The sequence below is a fragment of the Schistocerca americana genome, chromosome 3, assembly GCF_021461395.2.
Source record: "Schistocerca americana isolate TAMUIC-IGC-003095 chromosome 3, iqSchAmer2.1, whole genome shotgun sequence".
NCBI lineage: Eukaryota > Metazoa > Arthropoda > Insecta > Orthoptera > Acrididae > Schistocerca > Schistocerca americana.
The window spans coordinates 464,032,850-464,051,442 of NC_060121.1; the positions used below are offsets into that span (position 1 = coordinate 464,032,850).

At 39.8% G+C, this 18,593-nt stretch overlaps 1 protein-coding gene across 2 annotated transcripts in view; it reads left to right on the forward strand.

The window, feature by feature from the left end:
- LOC124605105 overlaps window positions 1-18,593 on the forward strand; it is a 190,263-nt gene that overhangs the window by 134,258 nt on the left and 37,412 nt on the right. For both annotated transcript variants that reach the window (XM_047136555.1, XM_047136556.1), the window contains one exon: window positions 17,745-17,904. In XM_047136555.1, coding sequence (XP_046992511.1) covers window positions 17,745-17,904 — 160 coding nt within the window. The remainder of the gene's footprint in view (window positions 1-17,744; window positions 17,905-18,593) is intronic.

The following is an 18,593-nucleotide window of genomic DNA, read 5'->3' on the forward strand; positions in this document are numbered from 1 at the left end:
TTAGAGACACTGTGGGGTTCCTGGGCCTCACTTTTGATTCCAAGTTGTCGTGGTTGCCTCACCTTAAAGACCTAAATGTGCGGGCCCTGAAGGCACTGAATATTTTGAAGTGTCTGAGCCATCGGTCCTGGGGAGCAGATCGGGCGCGTCTGCTGCAGTTTTATAGGGCTTTCGTCCGATCGCGTCTTGACTATGGTTGCACCGTGTATGGGTCAGCAAGGCCTTCGTATCTGAAAATTCTTAATGCAGTACACCATGAGGGTATCAGGCTGGCCACTGGTGCCTTCCGTACCAGTCCCATACCCAGCCTGTGTGCTGAGACAGGAGAACCGCCGCTCACCATCCGTCGGAAACTCCTCATGGTGCGACGGGTGTGTCAATTCCTTGCCTGTCCTACCTCCCCTGCATATCCTACTGTTGCCCGACCGCCTATGGAACGTCTCTTTTCCAGTCGTCCCAGGGCAACAAGACCATTTGGGATTCGTGCCAAGCATTTGCTTGAGTCCCTTGGTGTGGAGCGTGTGGCTCCCCAACGACAAGGTTTTACCCGCCTGCCTCCCTGGTTGCTCCAGAGGCCCAGCGTCCTTTTAGACTTGTTGGAGTACTGGAGGAGTTGCACTCCTGCGTTTGTTTTTACCTCCTTATTTTCCAATATTTTACACCAGCATCCCAACCATGTACCAGTATTTACGGATGGCTCTAAACAGGGGGACTCTGTTGGTTGTGCTGTTGTTTTCCCTGATCGAGTCGTCAAGTTACGGCCTCCTGCAGCGTTTACCATCTTTGATGCCGAATTGTTTGCGATCTTGCGGGCATTGTGTTCCTAGTCTTAAGTTCCTCATCTGTTCTGACTCCCTGAGTGCCCTTCAGACCATGCAACACTTATACCCAGCGGATACGGTCGTCCAGAACATCCATGATGCCCTACTCCACCTGCAACGGCAGGGGAAGGAGGTTTCTTTCTGCTGGGTGCTGGGGCACGTGGGTATTAGGGGAAACGAACTGGCGGATGTGGCTGCCAAAGATGCATGTTCCCTCCCTCACGTTACTGAATGTGCCGTCCCCCTCCATGCTATTACCTCCCTCCTGTGTTTTCGTGTTATGCGTAAATGGGAAGAGGAGTGGCTGGCAGTCGGTGACAATAAGCTGCGTCTGGTCAAGGCCACCACGCGGCCATGGCGTACGTCCTACCAGTCATGCAGGCAGGATGAGGTTCTCCTCACCCGCCTCCGCATCGGGCACAGTCCCTTAACACATGGTTTTTTACTCCGGCAGGAGGACCCCCCAATCTGCAGTGCTTGTGGCGTCCAGATTACTGTCCGCCACATTTTACTTGACTGTCTTTTATTCTCTGACCAGAGGGCGGTGGTTTCTTTGCCACCAGATTTGCCTTCTATTTTGCTAGACGACGCAACGACTGTGGTTAAGGTCTTACGGTTTTGTGTCCTGTCCAATTTGTTGTCTCAGATTTTAGGGAGAGGGTTTTAATGTAGTGCTGGGTGACTGGCTCACCCAGGTTTTAGGTAAGAGGTCCGCCAGTCACGAATACCTCCTTGTTTCCCTTCAGTTTCTGTCCTCCTTTCCTTGTGTTTCCCTTCCTTTTTTAGTGCGTTTCTTGTCCTCTTGTTTTGCCTCTGTATGTGAGGATTTGGAACTGCGTCAGGTCTGTGTCTTTTAGCTGTTCTCCTTGTTCACTATCCGTCTTAGTCCCTTCAATGCATGTGTTCCTGTTTTTATGCGTTTGGGCGCTGATGACCACGCTGTTTAGCGCCCGTAAACCTCAAACACACACACACCACAAAGTCTGTGTCTTTAATTTAAAGAAGCCAATACCTACACAGAAGTTTTATTCAATTGCAGGAATAATCCTGCGCGATACCAGAAGTAAATTGGCTGCTAGTATAGAGAGGGAAAAGGTTTTAACATCTCAGCCTGTCTTCTTCATGAACAACAGCCACTGCCACTTTGTTGAAGTTTAGAAAGAGTTTCATACGGTCTTCTGCTCCACTTCAGTCAAGTCCCAGGAAGCTGGGGTTCAAGTATGGAAACAGAGGAATGCTGACCACCCATAACATATCAGAATTGAAAAATAATTGCCATTTGGTCATTTAGAGGGATGGTCTTTGTGGAAATGACTGAACACAGGCATTGCAAGAAGTGGGGTATCATACAAGATGAAGCTTGTCTCTCTGTGTGTGTGTGTGTGTGTGTGTGTGTGTGTGTGTGCGCGCGCGCGCGCGCGTTTGCAAGCTTTATGTGTGAAAATCTTTTTGTTGTACCTATCTGCGACTCAGAATATTATTTGTTCAATGTGTCACTTTGTTGCATGTTAAATTTAGTGACTTTTCTTAATAAATGAAGGAGTTCCTGAAATATAAGCTCCTCTTCACCAATGCTCGGGCACATTGTATCTGTGACAGGACTGAACAAGCTTTTCTTCATGAGTGAATTCCTGTAGCCTGCAGTGATTTGGCAAGAACTGATGAGCACCTTTTGGACAGTATCTCTCATTGGCAGCATGCCTTGAGATGACCTAGACAAGATCATCAGCACCACTTACAGGAGCATGCAGAACAAACTGATCACTTCACCAGCTGTCAGAAGGAAAAGTGTGAAAGATATGGAAAACAGATCAACAATTTGATTCCAACATGTCACACACACAGTTCTCAGAGGAATTGTCTGTCCTTCAAAAAGGAAAGAATTTTGCAATCATCCCCAGATTAGATTAGATTAGATTTACTTTCATTCCAATTGATCTGTAGTGAAGAGGTCCTCCAGGATGTAGAACATGTCAGAAAAACAATAATACATGACAGATATTCACAACTGAAACAAATAAGCTAATGTACCTTCCACAGGTCCAAATGGAATGATAGTCTTTTTTTTTTTTTTTTTTTTTTTTTTTTTAAAAAAAAAAAAAATCAACACTATATGAAAGAATCATTTTACAAACACTAATGCACTGAATTTAATTTTTTTATGTATAAGGTAATAAACATGTAATAGAACTACTACGATACTTATTTACAAGGAACACATCACTGCACTGAAATGGTGCAGAAGGTAAATTGTGCTTACACACACACACACACACACACACACACACACTTATTTACAATGAACATGTTATTGCACTGAAATGGTGCAGGAGAGGAGTGACTGGGCCAAATATCTCATGAAATAAGCATCAAACGAAAAAACTACAAAGAACGAAACTTGCCCAGCTTGAAGGGGGGAACCAGATGGCACTATGGTTGGCCTGCTAGATGGCGCTGCCATAGGCCAAACCACCTTTTTTTTTTTTTTTTTTTTTAACAGGAACCCCCATTTTTTATTACTTATTCATCTAGAACGTAAAGAAATATGAATGTTTTAGTTGGACCACTTTTTTCGCTTTGTGATAGATGGCGCTATAATAGTCAAACTTATAAGTACGTGGTATCATGTAACACGCCAGTGCGGACAGTATTTGCTTCGTGATACATTACCCATGTTAAAATGAACCATTTACCAATTGCAGAAAAGGTCAATATCATGTTGATGTATGGCTATTGTGATCAAAATGCCCACCGTGCGTGTGCTATGTATGCTGCTCAGTATCCTGGACAACGACATCCAAGTGTCCGGACCGTTCGCCCGATAGTTACGTTATTTAAGGAAACAGGAAGTGTTCAGCCACATGTGAAACGTTAGCCACAACCTGCAACAAATGATGATGCCCAAGTTGGTGTTTTAACTAGTGTCGCGGCTAATCCGCACATCAGTAGCAGACAAATTGCGCGAGAATCAGGAATCTCAAAAAACGTCGGTGTTGAGGATGCTATATCAACATCTATTGCACCCGTACCATATTTCTATGCACCAGGAATTGTATGATGACAACTTTGAACATTGTGTACAGTTCTGCCACTAGGGACAAGAGAAATTACGGGACGATGACAGATTTTTTGCATGCATTCTATTTAGTGATGAAGTATCATTCACGAACAGCGATAACGTAAACTGGCATAATATGCACTATTGGGCAACAGAGAAAGTCCATGATGGCAGTGACAAGTGGAACATCAGTGACCTTGGTGGGTTAATGTATGGTACGGCATTGTGGGCGTAAGGATAATTGGCCCCTATTTTATCGATGGCAGTGTAAATGGTGCAATGTATGCTGATTTCCTACGTAATGTTCTACCGATGTTACTACAAGGTGTTTCACTGCATGACAGAATGGCGATGTACTTCCAACATGATGGATGTCCGGCACATAGCTCGCATGCGGTTTAAGTGGTATTGAATAGCATATTTCATGACAGGTGGATTGATCGTCCAAGCACCATACCATGGGCCGCACGTTCACTGGATCTGACATCGCCAGATTTCTTTCTGTGGGGAAAGTTGAAGGATATTTGCTATCGTGATCCACTGACAACGCCTGACAACATGCATCAGCACATTGTCAATGCATGTGCGAACATTACGGAAGGCAAACTACTCACTATTGAGAGGAATGTTGTTACATGTATTGCCAAATGCATTGAGGTTGACGGACATCATTTTGAGCATTTATTGCATTAATGTGATATTTACAGGTAATCACGCTGTAACAGCATATGTTCTCAAAAATGATAAGTTCACAAAGGTACATGTATCCCATTGGAACAACCAAAATAAAATGTTCAAACGTACCTACATTCTGTATTTTAATGTAAAAAACCTACCTGTTACCAGCTGTTCGTATAAAATTGTGAGCCATATGTTTGGGACTATTACAGTGCCATCTATCTCAAAGCGAAAATAATGGTCCAAGTAAAACATGCATATTTATTTATGTACTATATGGATATGTAATAAAAAATGGGGGTTCCTATTTTTAAAAAACGCAGTTGATATCCATTTGACCTATGGCAGCGCCATCTAGCAGGCCAACCATAGCGCCATCTGGTTTCCCCCTTCAAGCTAGACAAGTTTCGTTCTTTGTAGTTTTTTCATTTGATGCTTATTTCGTGAGATATTTGGCTCGGTCATGATCAGTGGACCACAATATATATACGCACACACACAAAAATCAGTTGGTTCTATTGAGAAATTCATCAATGGAGTAGGAGTAGTTGGCCACCAATAAATCCTTTAGGCTTCTCTTAAACTGAACTTTTTACGGCTGCTGGCAAGTTATTGAAAATGTGCGTTCCTGAATAATGCACACGTTTTTGTACAAAAATGACTGACTTTAAATCTTTGTGAAGATTATTCTTATTTCTTGTATTGATTCCATGAATTGAGCTGTTGGTTGAAAAAGTGATATATTTTTAATGACAAATTTCATTAAGGAATAAATATGTTGGGAAGCAGTAGTTAGTATCCCTAGTTCCCTAAACAGGCTTCTGCAGGATGTTCTTGAGTTCACACGACATATAACTCTTACTGCATGTTTTTGTGCCTGGAAAACTTTACCTTGGCTTGATGAATTGCCCCAAAAAATAATCCCATATGACATTATGGAACGAAAGTAAGAATAGTATGCCAGCTTTTTTGTTTTTATATCCCCTATGTCTGACACAATTCACATTGGAAATAGAGATTTGTTAAGACGCTTCAGCAGAATTTATTATCAAGCTGTAATCCCAAGAATTTAACACTGTCCACTTCTTCTGTCTGCTTGTCATTGTGGTTTAGGCATATACTCATGGGACACCCCTTACAAGTTCTGAACTGCATGTAGTGTGTTATTTCAAATTGTAGTGACAAAGAATTGTCTAGGAACCAATGATTAATGTCCACAAATATTTTATCAGCCAATCTTTCTAAGACTACACTTGATTTACTATTTATTGCAATGTTTTTATCATGGGCAAACAAAACGAACTTGGCATCTGGTACTGTTACTGATGAAAGGTCATTGATATACACAAGAAGAAGTAAGGGCCCTAAAATGGAACCCTCTGGGACCCCACATGTAGTTAGTTCCCAGTTGGATGATGCCTGATAGCTTAATACATGTCTCTTTTCTAATAACACCCTTTGTTTCCTACCAGTGATGTAAGCCTTAACCATTTTGCAGCATTTCTTGTTACACCAAAATATTCTAATTTACTTAAAAGGATATTGTGATTTACACAGTCAGATGCCTTTGATAGATCACAAAATATACCAGTTGCTTGCAGTTTTTTGTCTAATGAATTAAGCACATTTTCACTGTAAGTGTAGATAGCCTTCTCAATGTCAGAATCCTCTAGAAACCCGAACTGTGACTTTGACAGTATGTTATTTAAGATAAGATGGTTATAAAGCCGATTGTACATTACTTTTTCTAAAATTTTTGAGAATGCTGGAAAAAGTAAAATTGGACGGTAATTTTATGCTATTTCTTTATCTGCCTTCTTAAACAGTGGCTCAACTTCAGCACATTTCAACCTTTCAGGAAATATTCCACTGATAAACAACTGATTACACAGATTGCTTAACATGTTACTTAACTCAGAATTACATTCTTTAATTAACTTTGTTGATATTTCATCATACTCACTAGATGTTTTTTGATTTTAAAGATTTTATGATGTACATAATTTCTGCTGGGGTAGTTAGGGTCAAATTCATATTATGGAAGTTACGTGAAATATCTGGTCTGAGGTATTCCATGGTAGCATCTACAGAACCTGACAACTCCATCTTTTGAGTAACAGTTATAAAATGTATGTTAAAAAGTTCTGCAATACTACACACATCTGTCACCAATGTATCATTTACTCTTAATGCTATTTGTCCCTCTTCATGTCTGGTTCTACAGGTCTCCTCCTTCACTATATCCCATATTGTCTTTATTTTGTTATCTGACATGACTATCTTTTCCTTGTAATATATTTGCTTTGATGTTCATATTACAGTCTTTAATATTTTGCAGTATTTCTTGTAATGTGCTATAACATCAACATCAGAACTGTTTTGGATTGATAGATACAGTTTTCTTTTTGTTTTACAAGATACTCCTATCCCTTGGCTTCTTTGTAGACTTTGCTCTAACCTTGGTTAGTTTTGGAGGAAAACATTGTTTAAATAAGGTAAGCACTTTATTATCAAAAGTGTTATATTTTTCATTCATGCCATGAGCACTGTAAACATCAGTCCAGTGAATGTCTCTGAGGAGTATCCTAAAATAATCAATTTTTGGCTTATTGATTACCCTCTTGAGCTCAGATTTAACAGATTTTATATCCTGTTCAGTATTAACATTTAACAGAAGGAACTGCTTGTCATGGTCTGAGAGGCAATTGACTGTTGGTTTTGTAATATAATTTTGTTCATTGGACTTTTCTGTAAAGATATTATCAATGGCTGTTTGTGAGCAATTGGCTGCCCTAGTGGGGAACTTTACAGTGGGAATAAAGTTGAATGATAGTGTTACTAACTCAAGTATGTTATTATTGGGAGAGTCTTTAAGGAAATCTACATTGAAATCACCAGCAATCACTATTTCTTTGTTTTTGTTTGTTAAATGGGCCAGTACAGCTTCAAGGTGGTTTATGAACAGATTAAAGTTACCTGCAGGTGCTCGATATACACTTAATATTATGAAGGATTTTTTGTGAAATTCTACTTCTGTTGCCCATGCTTCCATATGCTGTTCTAAGCAAAATTTATGAATGTCTATGTTCTTAAATTTATGACAGTTCCTGATAAATGTTGCAACTCCTCCTTTCTCCATTTCTGCTCTACAAAAGTGAAATGCTAACCTAAACCCTGTAACACTCAAAAGTTCTATACCATTGGTCACATGATATTCAGAGAGGCAGATTATGTCATCTGGGTTTGAGGACTTTAATTCATCTATGCAGATAATTCATTAATTTTATTTCTCAGTCCTCAAATATTTTGATGCAGTGAAGATAGCTGACATTTCACATTGACTGAGTTAAAATTGGGTAGAGTTGAAATATCTGCTGATTGTTGAAAATTCTTAACCAATAGCTGTTTATGCTAATGTAATAAGCTAGAATTATGTTTTTTGGTCTCTTTCTCAAACTGAAGGTTTGTCTCAGTTCTAAACTCTCTTAAAATTTGATTTCTTTCTGTTCTCCCTACCCTAAAAAAAGGGTCTTTTCTAAACCCTATAACCACTGGTATTTTATCACTCCTGACAGTGCCTCCCCACTTTAACTTTCCTGCTATTTTCCCAGCCAGTTTATCCTCCCCAGTTTACTTTATCTGTGGAGGTTACTGTTAACACTGGAGTGGCCATCCACAGACCCTTGTGAAAAAACTGAGGAAATATGAAGTGAAATCACCAGGATACGGTGTCAGGCAAAACCATGAGCTTGCAACATGAAACGAGAAGAATTACAAGCTGTCAGTAGTCTTAATGCTGACAAGAGCACATTGCTTCTGCTTGTGATAAGAGAAATGCAGCTGTTGTAATGAAGGCCACGGCTTGTGAGTAGAAGATATTTGACCTACTAAATCTAGTGACATTTTGAAAGCTAAGCACGGTTCTGATGCAACAGGCCACATAGAATGCAGACAGGTTAACCAAGTCATCTTCTTTCTCGGTGAACGTATAAAGGGATCTGTGCAGAACACAATCCCTTCCACCTGAGCTGTATGTGTTTCCAGAGACCACAAAGGAGGTGTACCATTAAGACTGATCATAAGCGCCCTGGCTCACTGATGGATAAACCGGCCTCTCTGATTTAGTTGCCTTTGCAAAAGACCGACACTCTAAAAAATTCAAAACATATCGTCAATAAGTTGAATAAACTAAAATTTGGGCCAGATTGCATCCTGATCTGCTTTGATGTTGGTTCCAAGTTTACCAAAGTGCCACTCAGCGAGTCTCTGGAGCACATCAGTTCCATTTTCCAACAGCACATTACCATGCTGTTTCTTGTATTTCTTACTACAAGCTACTTTACATGGAATGCTGATTGCTATGAACAGCTGGCAGGAATTGTCACATGGGTTATCATGTTTGTCCTATGATTGCCAATTTCTTCATGGAGCATTTTCAAAGAAACACGCAGGACCTTGCACCTTGTAAACCTAAGGTGTGTATGACAGGTAAGTCAGTACACACTTGTAATGCACAGCAGTGCTGGGGGACAGCTCAGTGGCTTCCTAACATAACTGAACAGTCTCAATGCCAACATTATATTTACTGTGGAAGTAGAACAGGATCAACAGCTACCATTTCTCAATATGCTGGTTATGAGGAATGTTGAGAACCTGGACCTCGGCATGTGCTTAAAACCAACCCACACATACCAATATCAGCATAAACTTTCAAATCATCAATTGAGCCAGAAAATAAGTGTGGTTGATACACTCATAACATGTGAAAAAGTAATTTGTGAGTTGTAGAACCTCAGACACGAGATGAAAATGTGGAGTGTTTTGTGAGGAACAATCGATACCAGTGTCACAAAAACTAACATTAGAAGAAGAAATCGGGCATAGACTTCTTGCCAAATATCTACAGGGTTACTGATAGAATTAATTGTATATTGCATGAATATGGTGTAAAAACTATATCCAAACTTACCAAGATCAGAGTGTGTCTCAGATCAGCAGAGGACAAAAAGCACCCACCTGAAATGTCAAGAGTGTACCATATACCATATGCGGAAAAGTCTATGTTGGAATTACCAAATGATCCAGCAATACTAGGATCATTGAACATAAAACAGTATTGCAGGTTGTGACACTAGAATAAATCAGCTTTGGTAAAGCGTGCATGTGCAATACCAACCACGCAATAAAATTCAGTGATATGAAGGTTCTTGGATTGGAGAAGAGCTACATCCCCATCCTTTTTTTTGGGGGGGGGGGGGGGGGAGGCATTAAAATTCATAAACATGACAATAGTTTTAACAGAAAGGAAGAAAGCCGCAAGATAAACTGACTGTGAAATTCTGAGCTGCAGTGAACACCTGTTGCGACTAACAAAGTGGGAGGTATAGTGATAATGAATGTAGTTGAATTAAGTCTGGTGATGCTGAGGGTATTAGATTAGGAAATGAGACACTTGAAGTAGTAAAGGAGTTTTCCTATTTGGGGAGCAAAATAACTGATGATGGTCGAAGTAGAGAGGATATAAAATGTAGACTGGCAATGGGAAGGCAAGCGTTTCTGAAGAAGAGAAATTTGTTAACATCAAGTATAGATTTAAGTGTCCGGAAGTCGTTTCTGAAAGTATTTGTATGGAGTGTAGCAATGTATGAAAGTGAAACATGGACGATAAATAGTTTAGACAAGAAGAGAATAGAAGCTTTCGAAATGTGGTGCTACAGAAGAATGCTGAAGATTAGATGGGTAGGTCACATAACTAATGAGGAGGTATTGAATAGAATTGGGGAGAAGAGGAGCTTGTGGCACAACTTGACTAGAAGAAGGGATCAGTTGGTAGGACATGTTCTGAGGCATCAAGGGATCACCAATTTAGTATTGGAGGGCAGTGTAGAGGGTAAAAATTGTAGAGGGAGACCAAAAGATGAATACACCAAGCAGATTCAGAAGGATGTAGGTTGCAGTAGGTACTGGGAGATGAAGAAGCTTGCACAGGATAGAGTAGCATGGAGAGCTGCATCAAAACATCTCAGGACTGAAGACTGCAACAACAACAACAGTGATAATGACCATGGAAATGCCCCCCACATCCTACACACCCTCTCACTCTGCCTCCTGCAAAGTTTTGGATGGAGGGTACATATAACCTCTGCCCGTGGGCTTGTCTTTGGACAGCAACCAACAATAGGAGGTAAATTTTTGAGAATGCCGGCAACATGTGTTGCTGAAACGTCTGAAAAATTATTTAACAAATGTCTGCCGAGTATACTGAGATGAAATTCAACAGGCAATATGTTGATATCCTCCATTGGGAAGTTGTTAGCATCCTAGCAGCTCTTGTTTAACAACTAACGACAGGAATATGTGACAGTGTGGAAAAATGCCATGTGTTTACTGAGATTCATGATAATCATTGAGAACTGTTACTATAATGTTAATAAGTTTTTAATACAAAATGGATGTTATCATGTCAGTTAAAACAAGAAATTTTCATTTCCGATCCTTAGTTTAGATGTACTCAGTCTAGGATCCTGTACCATCTGTATAATGGTGTCCTCAAGGGTTTGGGACATCTGGCCTTTACATTAAAGTTCGTTTTACTCTTCATGTCAATAATGAGGACTATGTCGCAGTGATAAAGCAGTTAACTTTAATTTGTGAGAACCTGGATTGAGTTCCCCTTCCAGCAGTTGTTTCCCTACATTGGTTAAAGTGAATGAATTATCTATTCACTTTCTTCCATATTCTCTATAAGGATGTGTTGTCTATCTCTCTGATGTACTGTGCAAGTTAATATTTTTAGTCAGTGATTATCTCCAGACTCTCATTTTGTCCTTTAATTTCTCATCACCTCCCCCCACCTTTTTTTTACTGTTTCTTCAACAGTTTTTGTGGTGAATTTTTATGTATTGTCCCATTTTTTAGCTTCCAAAGCTGTCTTCATTAAGTGAATATACTTCGTGGACCTCTTCTTGCAATCCCTCTCCCCGCAATTGTATGAGTGTGTCCCTCTATTTTCCTTTACTATACACATCTTAATCCTATATTAACTATTAATGATCTAATGCTATGCCATATCTTCTAAATACTTTCATATCATATATATTCTGATCTGTAGTACTGGTGATAGTAACATAACCTATGAGGAATATGTAATCGGTGAGAGCCTCTGTACATCTATGGTATCTTTTTCTGAAAAAAAGTATCACTTCATTTCATTCTGTTCAAAGTTACAAAATCTCTCAGTTTCTATTCTCATTGTTAGTAAGCTCGTATTGTTCTGCTAACCCTTGCATTGAAGCTCCAAATAAAATTGGTTGATGACCATTATGTTCACTTAGTATTCTTATCTTTTTATTCATACCTGTTATTTTCGCAGCAACTGTGGTATATATTTCAGAATAGAATTCCATTGTCAGTTGCACAATTAGGAAATTTATTTGTATAATAAATATAATTTTCCTAATTGTGCTGCTGACAACTGAATTTTATATGGGGAACTTAGTATTCTACATCTCCATCTGCATACATACTCCATAAGCCACCAAACGATGCATGGCAGAGGGTATCTCCTACCACTACTGGTAATTCTGTTTCCTGTTCCATTCACAAATTGAACAAGAGAAAAATGAGTGTCTGTACGCTTCAGTATGAGCCATGATTTTTTTTGTCTTCTCTTTGTGGGCCGTAATCCAAGACCTATGTTGGCAGCTAGAGAATCATTCACATGCCAGTTCTCTAAACTTTCTCAGTAGTGTTTCACTTAAAGAACATCACCTTCCTTCTAGGGATTCGCAATGGAGTTTAAGGAGTGTTTTCATAATACTCACATAGTGATCAAACATACTGGTAACAAATCTAGAAGTACGCATCTGAATTGTTTTGATGTTCCCCATATGCGACAAGAACTGTAGAAACCCTAACTGTGCTAAGTACCCTCTACCATGCATTTACAATGATTTGCAGAGTATGTATGTACATGTAGATTTTTAAGATAAGTCATAACACAGTGTTGTCTTGCATGTTTTTATATTTCACTGGAACTCAAACTGATCTTCCAGATGTCATTTTCTACCAGTCTTTTCATACTTCTGTAAATAACACATATTATTATTTTGGAGTCATGACTTACTAATCTGCTAGTTTGATAATATTCACACTTGTCCACATCTCTTCTGTTTGGTAATAGATCTGTTACATTTTTGTTGGAGGCTGATGGTATTTTACCTGTGTGATTTTATCTTGCATGCCTGATGGAGTAGTTGTCACAGTTGATTGTTCCAGAGATCCTAATAATTCTAAGGGAACTCCATACATTCATAAGTGACTAGTTTTGACAAAGACCATTCAGTGCTCCGACCATTTTCTCTTGCAGTGTTATATCTTCCAAGTAATCTTCCTCTACTTCCTCTTCTCTTTCCATATTATTATCTTGAAGCTCTTTTCCTGTATATAACACTTCTGTATATTCTTCTACATTTTAGCCTTCCTGTCTTTGATCAGTACTGTCGTGTCATGTGAGCTCTTGATATTGATACAGCTGTTTCTCTTTTCTTCAAAGGTTTCTTTAACTTTTCTGTAGTCGGCATCTATCTTTCCCAAAGTCATGCGTGCTTTTAAAGCTTGGCAGTTCTCTTCCAGCCACTCCTGCTTTTTAGTTTTGCACTTCTGTCAGTCTCATTTCTTAGACATCGGTCTTCTCTTTTGTCTTCTTCGTTTACTGCATCTTTATACTTTCTCCTCCTGTCATTAAAATTCAGTATCTTATATATTATCCAAGGATTTCTTTTGCACCTTGTCTTTTTGCCTTGTTGTTAGAGATGTTAGCTGAAATCAGGTATGATGGAAGTTTTAACCTTCAGGTAGAATTTATCGCCCCTACGCCAGCACTGACTGCTGCGAAGCTATCTGCTTTGGTCCATAGAGTTAGACAGCACGTCACACACATACGTGCTCTGCCCCCACAACCACATGGTGCACAGCATGTCTTCATCCACAAGGCATGTGCAGATGGCGTGTACATTATGCTCTGGGACGACACGGCGTGCACAGCATTACAGCCTGCGGAACTGGTAGTCACCGTCACCACAGCGGGTCGAGGAGGTTCCACAGCTACAAGGCAAGGGGATACTGACCACAACTATCGCTCTCGTTGCCTTTGTTCTTCATTATTTCACCTTGCAAAGCATCCCATTGCTCTTCCATTGTATTTGTTTCCTCTACTTCAATCAATAGTTGCACAATGCTCCCTTTAAACTTTTGTCGTGGCACCTGTTTCTTTCAACTTGTCCATGTCTCATCTCCTTAATTTTGTATCTCATTGTGGTTTCTTCAGTTTTAGTTTGCAGTTAATAAACAGAGCATCTGATCTGCAGTTCTCATATCCCCCTGGAAACATTTCACAGTTGAAAATCTGGTTTCAAAGTCTCTGTCTTCCTATTATACATATAAACAGTCTGAAATGTTCCATTGTCTCCAGGTCTCTTCTACATATACAGGCTTCATTCATGATTCTCAAACCAAGTATGAACAGTGATTAATCTGTGCTCCAGGTAAAATTCTGCTTTCAGCCCCCCCCCCCCCCCTCCCCCCCAGTTCCAAGTTCTCCAACTATTTTTTCTTCTCTTCCTTTTCCTGCTGTCGAATGCCATTCCCACAACACAGTTAAGTTTTTGTTTCTCTTATTGTAGTGAATGATTTGTTTTATCTTACCACACATTCTTATAATCTCTTCCCCATATAGTGAGGTATTGGACGTACAATCGCACCAAAAAGTATTGGCACAGTTACATTTTAGTTGTTGTAGGTTAAACACAACGTATATTTCAGAAAAGAACCCAAACACATGCCACCTTACATTACATAGGTTACAAGTGTGTTCAAATCACCTGTCCATAAATTAAAATACAGTGTTATGAAAATAAACATCGCTCTTCTGCATCCAAAAAAGTATTGGCACACACGTATGAATCGGACAGTGTGTTCATTTTCGTCATTGATGTTCACCTTCTAATAGCTAGTGTGCGCCCCTTTAGCATCTATAACAGCATGTAAATGCCTATGAATGCTTTGTATTAAATTCTGGGTGATAATTTTCGACCATTCCTCCAGGAGCAGTTTCTCCAAGTTGTTTTTATCAGATGGATGCCATATACTGACTTGTGTGCCAAGATGAGCCCACAGGTTGTCAATAGGGTTCAAACAAGGGCTCTGAGGTGGTGTTAGAACCCTTCTGGGGACATTGTACAGTAGCCACTCCTGGGTTTTCGTGGCGGTATGTTTTGGGTCGTTGTCTTGCTGGAAATGAAACACCCCAGTAAAGCCCAATGTCTGTGCACTAGCGTGTCAATTACCTCGCAACACATCGATGTATTTCAGATGATCCATTGTACCATGGATTACAGCTTGATCTCCAACACCGGACACCACCATACAACCCCAGATCATGATACTGCCCCCATCATGTTTGACCGGGATGCATGTGTTTGATGTCGAAGTGCGTATTCGGCTTGCCCCAAACTTACTTTCTTGCATCAAATCCAAACACACTGAACTTCGATTCGTCGCTAAATATCACAGTGTTCCAAAACTCCATCAGCTTGCTGATGTAGTCCTTGGCAAACTACAGGCATTTCTGCCAGTTAATTTCTGATATGTATGGCTTTTTCATGGGAGAACGTCCATGCATGTCAGCCTCATTCAACACATTTTGTATAGTTTGAACACTAACCATCGTGTCGGACATTGTCTGAATAACCTCAACAATAGTTGCTGCACTTGTAGCAGGTTCCTTCCGAGCAAGTGTGATGATACGGCGATGCTCTTGGGTTGTAAGCACTTTTGGACATCCAGGACAACACTTACTCACTGTTGTTCCAGTCTCTTTATATTTATGAATGATGGCTCGTACCGTGGTGTAGCTAACAGACATCTCTGCTGCGATTTGTCAATAGCTTCTCCCTTGTGAATGGAGCAATACCACTCTCTCCTCCTTCTTCAGCCCCATGCTGACCACTATCGCGCAATACAGCAACATACTAGTGACAGGGCCGTCAACAACACGCATTGTCTATTGCGTCAGCAGATGGCGTTTCGGTATCTGAAAACCCATCAATATACCGAGAAGCCACACTTTGTGTCAATACTTTTTGTGTGCAGAGGAGATACATGTTTGCCCTTGACACTGCATTTCTTTGTTAATGGTAGGCACTGTGGACAGAATTGTAATGTCTGGTGTGTGAGGTAGCACATACATGTGCTGTGTACCAGGTGTGGCGTTTGTAACCAGCAATGATACATACGCATATGTGCCAATACTTTTTGGTGCGATTGTATATACAGAACTATTAGACCTGTATACTGCTATTACTGTCGTGAGTCTTATCTTTGTGTCTATCTTGGCTATGATGGTGCATTCACTATCCAGTTCACAGCAGTTCACCTGCAGTCCTATATTTTCTTATTCACATATTGTATATAAAATTAAAAAGTTCTTGAGAATTCCACATTTATACAATTCAGACGTACCTTGTGAGAAGTGAAAGAAACCACACCCAGAATGAGCCTACGACTATCTATAAACTGTTCATTAATAAATTTATCGTGAAGGTGTTGCATGGAGCTATTGCTAAGATCTTGAAATGAATGTATAGAAAATTAAGTAGAATACTTTTCTAATGCTGTGAAGGTAAATTACTTTAACGCATTCTGTTCTTAAAGCTTTCAGTGTCACACTCATAAGAATAGAGATGTCGCAGCTGATTGAAGTTTCAGTATAGATGGGATATGGAGAAATGAATAATTCCTGAAAGCTCAAGTTTTAATAATGAAATGACCGATCTTGTGCATCCAAATAATGCTTGCCTTAAATACAAGGCTACTATAAATGATTCATTCATTTTCAAAGTCCTTTATTTTCCGAAGTATTAACTATACAAATATAATTGATACATGAACAGAACTGTAAATTCGCCGCTGGCCGGGGTGGCCAAGTGGTTAAAGGCGCTAAAGTCTGGAACCGCACGACCGCTACGGTCGCAGGTTCGAATCCTGCCTCGGGCATGGATGTGTGTGATGTCCTTAGGTTAGTTAGGTTTAAGTAGTTCTAAGTTCTAGGGGACTGATGACCTTAGAAGTTAAGTCCCATAGTGCTCAGAGCCATTTGAACCATTTTTTGTAAATTCGCCAAATTTTCATTGTGCCCATCAGCTTCCATTATGAGCGCAGTGAATCGACAAAATAGTGACAGAGCAAGAAAAGAGTTTTTCTGTGTTGGAATATGCAAGATGTTTATCTGTTACAACAGTGCAGCATGTATTCCGAAGGAATTATGGAAAGGAACCATCATATAAATAGAGCATTGTGCGGTGATATTGACGATTTAGGGGCACTGGTTGCCTCTGTAAACAGAAAAGTACCAGTCGACTAAGTATGCCAGAGGCAGCTGTGGAGAGGGTGAGGGTGATACAGCTTTTATCCCTTGACCCTCCCAGGTTGCCGGACCTAATGCCTTGTCACTTTTTCCTTTGGAGGTACGTTAAAGACTGTGTTTACTACCCTCACTGCCAAGAACAGTGATACAGCTGAGAGAAAGCATCACTGCTGCTGTGATGACCATTCACAGGATGTTCTATGTAAATTATGAGACAAATTTGACTATCACTTGGCTGTGTGTCGTGTGACCAGACGGGCACTCTTAGTACATTTGTAGATTGCAAAATGCAAACTTTATGGATTTACAGTCCTTTGCATTCAACATTCATATTTCTACTTGTAATATTTTGAAAAATATAGAGCTTTGAAAGCGAATGAATCATTTGTAGTAGCACATAATTTGATGGAAATTTTCATACTGCTCTGTTGTTGACATTCTCCATACAGTTGATGCTTACCGAAACTTTGTTAATTATGTTAGTTGCACTCATTAAATCAGAAGTTAAATGTGTGTAGATCATGCATAGAATGCACTGGCATACTGGAGCACATTTAAAATGACACTTAATTAAATTTTGTGGTATAGAAAAATGAATTCTTGTAGATTGAAACAGCATTTCTGAATTTGTGAGAAAAGTTTTGTACCTTACCAAAAATTTTAATAATGTATGAACTTTCAAATAAGTAAAATCACAGCCAGAACTGTAAATGGAAGTATTGGGTGGTTCATTGTGAGTTAATGTCTGCCGACTTACACGTAGGTGCACGAACGCCAGACAGCGAGGATGAGGACACGTTCGGAATGGTTCCTGTCTCCATCTGGGGGCCGGCTGGTGCAATGCTCGCTGGACAGCAGTGACATTGGTACCACACATTTCGTCTTACGTGGCTCCAATAATCGCTCTCCTTCAGGTAGTAGAGGTATACAAGTAGTTAATAACAATCAACTTTGTAGATGTATACTGAAATGAATTGTGAAAGCCCTTTCCTGCTCTGAAAATTTGAACTTCTGCAGCACTTAGATTCCTTGATTCATAACATTACTGACTAAATTATCAAACAGTGGAAAGTTCAGGATGGTCTGATGACAATATTATGAAAAGAATAGGTGACTACTCACCATATAGAGAAGATGTTGATTACAGATAGTCACAGTGAAAGGACTGGTGCTGTTTCTTGCTTCTACCATCAGGCATAGTTGCAGTCCATTTTCCAGCCCCAGTGGCCAGTGACAGTGGCCACATGTGTGAGTTGTTCTTGTGTGAATATGTATCTGTTTTCTACTTCAGAAGGAGGCCTTTCGGCTGAAAGCTTACTTGTTTAACAGTCATTTTGTTGCGCCTGTCTGAATCTCAACTTTTCATAGGATTGTCATTCAACTAAATTATCAGTATCTTCCTGAGATTTCTCCATCATTTTTAAAAGTGTTCATCGTCTTTTATTCCAAGCATAATTTTCCTTTTCTCATTGTTTCTATATGCCAAGAACTTCCCCAACTCCTTCCTGCACCCATTTGCCAACAGTGATTAAGTTCAGTGTTCCCTAGTGCAAGTATGAGACTCCATTGAGAATTTCAGATTTCCCTATTTTGTTCAGGGGCATACCCAAAA